The following is a 12,168-nucleotide window of genomic DNA, read 5'->3' as shown; positions in this document are numbered from 1 at the left end:
TCAGAAAGTGGTGGGTATCTTCACGGCTAGTTTCACATAGCAGGCACTTGTCACTTTCTCGACCTCTTGTGAATTTTTCTCTGTCTGATTGTAATGTGTAAGTTCTTGTGATTAACCTTGCTTTAATTTCGGCTTTTTTCACTTCGATAGTTGTATTTGGTACTAGCTGCCAGATTTGATGAGGCTTTCCAATAGGCTGTTGATTTATTTCGAGATATTGCATAGTGGTTTTATTTTCTTTCTCTACTAACCACTGTTTTTCCCAATGCATGTTTATTGCCTTTTTTACAGTCCTTTTCCAAATCTCTTTTGTTGGTTTATTGTTCATTATTTCTTGTGCCTTTGGTAGGCCATATTTATCCAAAATTTCTTTTAATCTATTTATAAAGTTGTTACTATTTGGTGGTGTCATGCATAGTTGCCTTTCTATGATCATAAATTCGATGCTAGCACTATCCTGAATAATGCCTCCGAAAAAAGTAAGGACAAGACGATCGATAGTTGACTGTATTGGCTCCACCCCAAGCATAACATATGTGGCGGCGTTTGCTGTTCTGTTTGGCAATCCCTGAATTTGTCTACAGACCTGTTGTTGGAGTCTTTCAAGCTTTAAAATGTCAGTTTTTGTATAATTCATGATCTCTATACCATACAAGCATCTTGGAATTGCATATGTTTGCCATACTTTCAGTGCTACTATAGGTGACATTCCTTTTCGTGCATGAAGGCCTGGACCTAACATTGCATATACAGTTTTCCTTGCGGTTTTCAACCTATCCTCGATATTCAGCTTATTTTTGGAGTCTCTGACTAGTCCTAGATGTTTTGTTTCTGTCTTTTGATCTATAATGTCATTTCCAAGTTGAACAGAGAAGTTTTCACATTTTGTTGTTAATGGTACTAAATCAGACTTATTTGGATTTATTGTCACAAGATCTCTCTTTGTGCTATCATGTACAATATCTAATAGTGCTTGAATCTCATGTTGATTACTAGCTAACAGCGCTATATCGTCTGCGCAAGTTGGTGCTACGACGCTTATGTTGCCTATTTTTGCTCCTATATCAGCCCGATCCAAAGCATCTAATATGTTGTTGTTGTATCTTTTGTAGAGTATCGTGGAAAGTTTGGCTCCTTGTCTTACCCCTTGTCTCTGAATAAATTGATCTGACAGAGTATTATCCCATTTCACTTTAACTGCTACGTTTTTGTACATATTTCTAAGCATAATCCAAATGTTGCCAGTTATGCCGTCATGGTAGAGTTTATTGAAGAGAATCTCATGGTCTAATTTGTCAAATGCTTTCTGAGCATCTAATGTCAGGAGGACAAGTTGAGCAAGTATTTCTTTGTAGAAATCTGCACTTTGGGTAACAATAAAGGCTGCATTGAGTGACGATGATTTTTCAGTAAATCCACGTTGAAGTTTACTTTGTTGTGGTAGAAGCTTGGGTTCTATTCTGTCCTTAAGTATACTTTCAATCAATGTGGAAAAGCAATTAGTCACTGTTATGCCTCTGTAGTTTTCAGGATATATCTTATCTTTTCCACTCTTCAGTACAGGCGTAACGACCCCTTCTTTCACTTTTGAAGGTACATCCTTTTCTTTGAATATAAGGTTAATAATGTTAATGATATATTGTAGAAGTTCAGTTGGCATATTCTTAAGGTGTTCAGCTGAGATTCCATCTGCACCTGGACTCTTTCCAGTTTTAAGCTTTTGGATAGATAATGTAACTTCCTCTTCGTTTGCTTGTTTTATCTCTTCATTCCTATTAGTTTCTAATTGTTCAATAATCTCATTTTGCATAGTGGCAAGAATAAGTCTCTCGGTGTTGTATTCTGATTCGTTGTCAGTGTTGTGGCTTCTGTACAGATCTTCAAAGTAGTTTTTCCAACCTTCCAGTATATCTTCAGGTTCTGCCTGTTCTTTTGCATTAAAAATCATCACATCTGTATTCACTTTCTTGACACCCCTTTGATTTTGTATAAGCTGATGAAATAGCTTGTTGTCGTTTTGGGAAGCCATCATAATCTGCTCTATGAAGGTGTTTTTCCTAGATGCATTAGCCCTTCGTTGTGCACTTCTTAATAGACGTTTGGCTTTTGTCATTTCCTGCTTTTTCTCGATGTTTTGTCCATCCAACTTCCATTCATAAAAAACTTTTTTGGAGTGTTTTGAAGCCTGACTAATTTCTTCATTCCAAATACCATTTCCGATTGCTTTTGATGTTACTTGTTTCCTGTAGTTTGGTATTGAATCTTTTCCTGCCGTATGCAATATGTTTGTTAATTTTTCTATTTCTTCAGCTGGTGAACTAAGATTTTGAATATTAATTTCATCAAGGTTTTTTAGAATAGAGGCCTGATAAATGTTTTTGTCACACCTTTTCCAGTTTGGCCTTTTAATCACTTTAGTTGTTTTTCTCTTTGTTCTTACTACTTCTGCTTGTATAGTTGCATATACGATTGTATGGTCTGAGACATTTAGCGGTTCCATATCTAAGATTTCCACTTTATATTCTAGAGTTTGGAAGTTGCTCTTGTGCATAAAATAGTCTATCTGTGATTTGTACAGGCCATTATGATGGTAGAAAGTGTTTTTGTTTGGAAAATTTTCTACTAGTAGCAATTGGTTCTCATCTTTAAATTTTCTGAAGGTTGAATCTCTTGCTCCGTTATTCCTAACAAGGGAAGCATTCATATCTCCACATATTAAGATATCATAGTCTTTCTGGTATTTGTCTATTATTTCTTCAAGTTGACATAAGTTGTCTTTATATTGTTCATCACTATTTTAACCGCAGCTACATTAAGGACGCAATTTTGTAAATTTGACGAAAAAAGGGGGGTGAAAACGGAATTGTCAGAATCAGCTTAATGTCAAATATTTCATAGTCGTACATGGACAATAACGAAAGGCCGTCTGATCTCTCTTCACTGAACATAAAAATATGACCCCGTGACCCTAACACTGTCACGTGACATGCCATTTTCATATGTTAAAACTGTCGTCTGTATTTGGCTCGAGCACAACCTTTTACCCTTCACCATTCTCATCCAAATTTTAACAATAGGTTAAGCAACTACCAGTGTCACTTAAAAGTGCTGGGGGTTAGAACAGTTTGTTAAAAATGTTTATTTAGAATGATTTTACGTCTTTGAAGGTCAAATTCCGTGATTTTGTCAACTTTGCTTACCTCGTATGACTCTCAGAAATAAAATTGGAGAAACCCCCAGCAAGATTCATGATCGTATTTAAATTCTTAAAATAATTTTCCTCAGTTGGTGGCATTTGTTTGAGATTAAAAGGTTGTGCTAGGTCAAAATATTGAAAATTAAACGAAAATTCTATTGTCGGCAATATTTTAAAGCGCAACAAAGATAACGATTTTGAATCGGTACCGGGGAAAGCGAGGGTTGTTTCCGCGCTTAATGAGAGATGATATAATACGTTTTTTAAATATAAAAGCCGGTGTTTTTAAAATTTATAAGAATATTTACACTTTGTGTGAGTGAATAAAAGTACTCATGATATATAAGATGTGTCCGTTTTTATTTATAATATGGGACCTTATATTGATTTACTAAAAACGGCAAAGCTTTCAATCTTCATGTATCTGCAATGATCATGTTAAATACAATTTTGTCAACATGTGACTTTTCATTTTAAAAGAACCTATAATCTTTAAATTTAACAAGATACATTTAAGTGTATACCATGTATACTCTGATATATCTGAAAAAAAATTGCAAGCATAATATTCCAACAGAAATTAAGGAAGAAAAATTACTCTACATTTTGTAATGAACTTATTGGCACTCACACCACATCTTCCTATATCTATTAGACAAATGTTAGACAAAGAATAGATTTTACTTTTACAAACTTATGATTTTTCAGTCTGTGATCTTACAAATCTAACAATGCAATAACAAAATCTCAAAATTTCAGTAGTAATATAACCCTTTTTTGCAACCCCATTTATACCAGTAATCAGTGTCAGATATGCAAGAATAAATTTACAGAAATTCTATTTGTTAAATTGTGACCGCAAAATCAACCATTGACATATTTGCAACATAAAAATACTAAACAAAATATAGAGATAAATATATCTTTAACATCTCTTTAATGTTATAGAATGAATTTTGCACCCATTAATTGTATATTTTATTATTTTAAAATCTCATGGTAAGATTGTATTGCAAGAATTTACAATTAATTTATGAAATAATATTGTTACAAATTTATGCTATAAGCACGAATTTAACCATCTTTTAAATCATAATATATCTTTGATATATTGGTAAGGGAATCAAAGCAATATGTTTTTTAAGTTTGGATATAAAAAAACTATCATGGTCCTATAATTTGGTTTAAATTAAAATGATATGAACTTACAAGTATCTCAATTGTAACAGTTAACTGTTACATATAAAAAAATAATGTACAAATATATTAAATTCAACATCTGTTACACTTACTTTTAAAATGCAAAAAGCGTGAGTGACCTAGGGATTATAGTGTTTTGTCATATTAAATAACGGTCCATAATTTTTTATTGTCAGCAATAAGAACAAATAATTTTCATTCCTCACACATATCTTCTTCAGTTTAATTTTAATTTTGAATGTATGATGCTTTCTACGATTGAATACATTTATTACAGTGCTTACAATGAATTACCGTGGTTTCCAATATAAAAATAATGCGTTGTTCGGTCATTTGTTGACTATTTTTCTCTATTTAAATTCCTCCATAAGATTTTTTTTTAGCTTTTGATCATAAACAACCTTCTGTCCAAGTTTCGTACAAATCCAGGATAGTTTAAGAAAGTTATTAAAATTTTAAACTTTAACCACAGAGTATTTGTAATGTTTACTAGAATAAAAACTCCATTTATAAGTAAAATAGGGATAATCAAGTTTCTTTTTTACAAAACTTTAACCGCAGATAAATATTTGTGGAAGCCGTTGCCAATGCAATGTAGATTGTGATGTCTCCCTTCTATGACAAAAGTCGGTGACTCAACAAAAATGAGATGTGGTATGATTGCCACACATGATCAGACACAAAATGAAGTGGCGATAAGCAATTATATGACTTCATACAGTCTTAAATAAGTTAGTGCTGATAATATAAGTAAAACAGCATATTCCAGATAGTAAAACTTACAAGTACATGGTCAGTATGGACTTCTTTTACATCAACAATTGAAATAGGCAATGACCCAAGGAACTCATCATTTCAGTTTCATTTTTTCATGCCTCATCTTCTTTATTGCTGCCATGTTCTTAATGATGAGATATTTTAACCTACCCAGCAACTGTAAAGTGCTACAATTTTAATGTAAATAGCACATAAACAGTTACCAGCCAGGTAATATGGCATAATGCCAAGAGTTACCCTGCCTGATCTTCTAGGAAGCTATATATACCCTGCCTGATCTTCTAGGAAGCTATATATATAAAGTAAAAATAGCATGTGCCTGTTGAATAAAAAAGTTGACATCAGCAAACGCCATTCAATTACAAAACTAAATAACATAATGAATATAAACAAAAGTGGAAAAACTATATAATGCCTATGTACCAGACCGTATGAGTTATTGGACTGTACGCGTACCGTTTGGACTGTATGCATACTTTTTTTAAATACTCATATGGTCGACCGTACGCGAACAGAACAGTCTGACTAGTATTAAGAAGTTACTCATTAGTTAGTCAAGTTTATTGGATACAAATGCATATAACATATAACAGATCAACATAACTTTACTCTCAAATTAATATAAAAGTTCAATTGTAATTGAAATAAGAAGTTTATATTCAAACTATTTAAAAAAAGTCACGCTTATTAAATCTGTTAATCTCTTATATTTAGCATGTCGATCAGTAATTCATCACTTGAATTATGGCCACTGAAATTGAAGTTATGGGAAGTAAATATAATGTGGGAGGGCAATTGTTTTATAATATTTAGCAACTTTACAAAAAGTGCAAATGCTTAGGATCATGCATGAACTGCAACATGTTAATATAAAAAAATATTACGTTACTTGTGGTAGCAAGTGTCACCTTGGGCGAGAGAACAAAAATAGCATTCAGATTTACAATTAATCAAATGTCTAATTTCAATTGTTCGCATGTTCACTTTATCCATCTTATGGTAATAATTTCAACTTTTAAAACTAAAAATAAAGATTTTGATAAATCTTTATATCAATTTTACCCAAATGCGGCATAAAGCAACCAACAATCAATCAATCAATGATTTAAATACATGTATAGTCAGGTCCAAATACTCATGTGGTCTGGAACACCTATATGGTTTTATAGCTGACTATGAGGTATAGGCTTTGTTCATTGTTGAAGGCAGTAAAGTGACCTATAGCTGTTAATTTCTGTTACATTTGGTCTCTTGTGGAGTGTTGTCTCAATGACAATCATATCACATCTTCTTTTTTGTATATAATATCTTGCTTAAATAACTATATCATTTTAGTAAGTTGGTAGTCATCCGGAACCGGCTTCAAATATATTATATTCAAGATGTACATGTACAAATGTATGTTGGTACAAATGTACGTACATGTACGATGAATGTATTTAACTCAAAGCTGACATGTCAACATAGCTGGCTAACTTAGCATACATTTGAATTTTAATATTTATTTCTCACTTGCCTACCTTTCTGGCATGCAATTTCTGGATATAGTAAAATTGTACCCAGTTTTAGTGAAAGGACTGAAGCTCTCACCGAGTCGTTCTAATAGTGACATCATGACATGACAATAAGAGATATGTCCATATTAAAAGTTATTTTAACATGTACACTGTAGATGACGGGAAATGTTAATTAATGTTTATGTATATACAGTGTATCTGGCACATGACTTCTTTTCTGGCATATATGTGTCTATGTCATGTATGTACAGTATATTGAATTTTTGTATCCAGTATGAAATAAAACGCATTCAAAAATGATGATATGAAAAGCATTATGTCCATAGGGTATTATGTGATAATTATTACTCAAACTGACTATATTTATATATATATATATGTTCCGGACCATACGAGTATGGTCATGACTATATGGGTATTATTAGTTACATAGTGTGCTACATGTAGTGACCTTATACGAAATATATGGGGTCAGTAAATTCCATATGGGGTGAGAGCGAGGTGAAAAGATTCGTGCACAACCAAGACGTGCAAATGCAAAAAAGCTAAGATATAAACGTGTGGAAGTAAATGCCATCCTAAACATACAAGCAAAAGTACAGTTAGAGATGAAAACTTATGTACATGTATCTCAAATTATCATTATCGTTAGAAAATACTGACTCAATATACTGTACAGCGTAGACGAAACGCGCGTCTGGCGTACTAAATTATAATCCTGGTACCTTAGATAACTATTTTAAACATATGCTAACTTAACTAATCATTAAGTCTATTCCAATCAGTCATAGGAAAGTGCCAAAGTAAAAATAACAAGCATTGAAAGCGTGACATCACAATTCTTAATGGCAAGAACAACCAAGAGACGAGGATAATATTGAGCTACGCCTATTAAAGGATAACTTTTAGAATTTTTAGAGGAGCTTTAAGTTAATTGCTGCATATTAGCTATCACAAAATGAATGACTGAAAGGGCTTGACCACACATTCAGCAAGATGGTCTGCATAACTGCACCAATTCTGGTATAAATATATCACTTTCCTGGCTTGAAGACTATATGAACATGATAAGGGGGTATAATTTCACCATCTTGAAACAAATGTGCCCCCCCCCTTTTTGTGTTTATCTTCATTTGTAAAGGAAATGTATCAAACATTCATTAAAATCAACAAAAATGTGAAAACAATAGATTGGATCAGTGCAAAATAACTTCTTTTAACCGAGAGAATGCATAAATTAGGCTAGTTATACCCCCGACACTGTCGGAGGCACAACATCACAAGTCGGAGGCCTGAGATTTGCAGACTACTCCGTTTAAACGTACCGTTTCCATTTTTTGTGATGTTGTTGGGTTAATTCTTACTAAATATCTATCTAGATTAACACAAATTCCACATTTCTGTCCATATTTCCTATTTTTCGTCACATTACAGGTGCTCGAGAAAAATATTGATGCAAGCTTCTAAATGAAGCAGGTATTTTTTGATTGGCTAAATATTCGTAGAGGGCGGGGCTTAATACTCGACAGAAAATCGCCTAAATCATATAATTTATCCATGACTTTTTACAATTTTTCTATAATTACCCTGACTTGGACCATTCCGCATCCTAAGGCAACGATTGCTGCAACGCTGCTTCATCAAAAGATGGTAAACTGGACATTTTTTCTCCTCCATCATGGCGGCGTGTACAACGACGCATGAATATTTAATGAGATTGAACGGAGTTATCTGCCCTTGTCGAAAGTAGTGTGAAAACGGCCTTAATGTAGCTGCGACTTTGGCCGGCCCCGAGAATGTCGGGAATTTAGCGCAAATATATACATGTTAACGTTGCTACTTGACTTATGTATATTATGACGTTACTTATATAGCAATGGCTAGACGTTAGAATAAACACGATCTATACACAACGCATTGTATCTACTTTACACAACAAAGGGATAGGGATTTTAAGGGTCAGCTTACTTGAGGATGTAGGAATATAAGGCACATCAAAAGTGCATACTCTTTAGTGTTTGTGAATTGAAACTGGAAAACAGTTGTTTTATAGGTCTTGAAACTCCGTAAATATATGCATGCAAGACAATGATATCAATCCAAAATTGATTTCCATAATTTTGTTAAACTAAAATCTCAATCATGCACTGTGGTCTAAAACTTTAAAATAACTTTCTCCAAATATCTTGGATTTCTATCAAATTTGGACAGAAGCTAAATGTTTATGATCTAAAGATAATATCCGAAAGTAAAGACTGTAAAAAAAATCCTTTTTTCCCTATATTACTTATTAACATAAATGGAGTGATGGACTAGTTTTTTTTCCAGTTAACATTAAATACACTCTGCAGTTAAAGTTTTAAAAACATAAGATTTTATAAACCATCCTGGAATTTTACCCAATTTTGACAGAAGCTTCTTATAGTACAAGTCAAAAGATAGTATCTAGAGAAAAATTTAAAATATTTTTTCCTCATTTTTGTTGAGCCTGCGATTAAAAGCAAAAGTAGGCGAGACTATTTGTTCTGCGAAACCCTTACAATTTTAATAGCTTAATACATCGATAACCCATCTTCAGCTAGGGGTTGAATTGAAGGTCACATGAATACATATTCAATGAGGTCCAAATTTTCATTCGCAAGTGCACAACTCATTATCCTTGTTTCTCAGCTAATTTAACAAAATAGAACTAGATTGGCTACTAACATGACTAACAGTGAATTATAATTTCACTATATCATTTTTATTAATGATTTAACAAAACAAAAATATATATATATATATTTTTAGCTCACCTGGCCCAAAGGGCCAAGTGAGCTTTTCTCATCACTTTGCGTCCGTCGTCCGTCGTCGTCGTCCGTCGTCGTCGTCCGTCGTTAACTTTTACAAAAATCTTCTCCTCTGAAACTACTGGGCCAAATTAAACCAAACTTGGCCACAATCATCATTAATGTATCTAGTTTAAAATTTGTGTTTTTTTACCCGGCCAACCAACCAAGATGGCCGCCATGGCTATAAATAGAACATAGGGGTAAAATGCAGTTTTTGGCTTATAACTCAAAAACCAAAGCATTTAGAGCAAATCTGACATGGGGTAAAATTGTTTATCAGGTGAAGATCTATCTGCCATGTAATTTTCAGATGAATCAGACAACCCGTTGTTGGGTTGCTGCCCCTGAATTGGTAATTTTAAGAAAATTTTACTGTTTTTGGTCATTATCTTGAATATTATTATAGATGGAGATAAACTGTAAACAGCAATAATGTTCAGCAAAGTGAGATTTACAAATATGTCAACATGACCAAATTGGTCAGTTGACCCCTTTAGGAGTTATTGCCCTTTATAGTCAATTTTTAACCTTTTTTCGTAAATTTCCATATCTTTTACAAAAATCTTCTCCTCTGAAACTACTGGGCCAAATTAAACCAAAATTAGCAACAATCAACATTGATGTATCTAGTTTAAAATTTGTGTTTTTTTACCCGGCCAACCAACCAAGATGGCCGCCATGGCTAAAAATAGAACATAGGGGTAAAATGCAGTTTTTGGCTTATATCTCAAAAACCAAAGCATTTAGAGCAAATCTGACAAGGGGCAAAATTGTTTATCTGGTCAAAATCTATCTGCCCTGAAATTTTAAGATGAATGGGTCAACTGGTTGTAAGGTTGCTGCCCCTAAATTGGTAATTTTATTATCTTGAATATTATTATAGATAGAGATAAACTGTAAACAGCAATAATATACAGCAATTTAAGACTAAAAAATAGGTCAAAATGACCAAAATGGTCAATTGACCCCCTATGAAGTTATCGTTTTTATAATCAATTTTTAACAATTTTCATAAAATTTGTGAATTTTTACTAACATTTTCCACTGAAACTACACGGACAAGTTCATTATAGATAGAGATGATTGTAAGCAGCAAGAATGTTTAGTAAAGTAAGATGTACAAACACATCAAAATCACCTAAACACAATTTTGTCATGAACTGTCTGCTTCCTTTGTTTAATTCACATATACCAAGGTGAGCGACACAGGCTCTTTAGAGCCTCTAGTTTATATCTCGAAGCTAATGCACATAACAGTTCATTCCAGTTCTTAACCTTCACAATGTTATCTGATCTTTATAAGGTAATAAGTCTAAATATTCTTCAAACTCAAAGTTTTTTTGAAAAAAGTTAAAACATAATGCTTTGGGAGAATTTTCCATTTCTGATTTCCATGTCTGCTGAAATTGGTCAAAAAATATCTGTATAATGCTCAACTTTAACAATTTTGGATTAAAACTAAAGTTACTCTGATGTAACCAAATATTTGAAAGTCTATATTTATTCAAGATATTTTTAATACAAATCAACCATTCAATATTTTAAGGGTACAGTACTAACTGATCTTCTAGTTAGTATTACCATAACTTTTGATCATCTGACCATAATACAACATTGTTTTAGCAGTCAGTAAATAGGTGTAAAAACTAATTTCAAAATTAGTAATTACTGGTAATAACTGGGCCGTTTCAGGAATTACTTGTATTAACTAAGTGCACCGGGAAATATCTGTAATTCCTAAATTTTAGTAATTACATGTAATTCCTAATTTCACCTTGTTACTGTAAAATATACATAAATGCATTGGATCTATTAATTAATATTTTAATTATGAAGTAAATAATTGATTAAAAACAAATAGAGCTTTTTACATGTAATTTCTTTGTTTTATTATATATGCCCCGACATTTTCAATTAACAAAGCTTTTTTATTTATACATCTATAGACTCAATAGTGCTTTTTCGTTAGCTTAATGATCTTTCCAAACCTTTTATCCATCCCCCCTCTTTTTCTTTTACGAACTTAGTTCGAAAGTTCTAAAATAGTACTCAACCATTTTGTTAGGAAGGTATCAGACATATAATCATCTTCTTCGTCGTCTAAGTTGGCAGACATTTCTGTTCAAATTCAATGGCATTACAGGAAAAATCACATTTATTTTTATTTTTTGATTGTCAAAAAATAAGCGGATGTTCTGAAGATCATGTAATATCAGGAACAAAAAGAGACAACGTCGTTGCATTTCCGGAAAATGTCGCATTCTCAGTCGCTATTTATAATTTATCTATTCGTATCAAATTTTGCTTAAATGCATCTATTTTGTGATTGAAATTGTTTTTAAATTATGTGATAAAGCTTATGTTTTTTTTTTGTGTAACTTATATTGAGTTGGCATATAATATAGTTTGACTCTGCTGTGGTCAAATCCGACGTACCATTGCATTAAATTATAAAAGACCACATCATAATGCATCACAATTAAGATAGGTACCAAAATTCATGACTTCATTATAAGAACTTTAACATGATATGGAGGGGACAGATAACAGAACGAACAGACGGACGGACGCTAAGATCATTAAACATGCCACCTTTTTCGTACAGAGTGCATTAAAGATCATTAAAGATAAAAACGATCAACTTTAC

At 32.6% G+C, this 12,168-nt stretch overlaps 1 protein-coding gene across 2 annotated transcripts in view; it reads right to left on the bottom strand.

Moving 5' to 3' along the window:
• LOC134711347 (G patch domain-containing protein 11-like) overlaps window positions 1-11,752 on the bottom strand; it is a 65,657-nt gene extending 53,905 nt beyond the window's left edge. For both annotated transcript variants that reach the window (XM_063571892.1, XM_063571891.1), the window contains exon 1: window positions 11,576-11,752. In XM_063571892.1, the coding sequence (XP_063427962.1) occupies window positions 11,576-11,637 (62 nt within the window). In that variant the 5' untranslated portion in view covers window positions 11,638-11,752. The remainder of the gene's footprint in view (window positions 1-11,575) is intronic.
• Window positions 11,753-12,168: the final 416 nt, after the last annotated feature.

This window comes from Mytilus trossulus, chromosome 3 (assembly GCF_036588685.1).
Source record: "Mytilus trossulus isolate FHL-02 chromosome 3, PNRI_Mtr1.1.1.hap1, whole genome shotgun sequence".
Classification (NCBI taxonomy): domain Eukaryota; kingdom Metazoa; phylum Mollusca; class Bivalvia; order Mytilida; family Mytilidae; genus Mytilus; species Mytilus trossulus.
The sequence above is the reverse complement of the archived record's forward strand: the minus strand, read 5'-3'. Positions and strand labels throughout refer to the sequence as shown.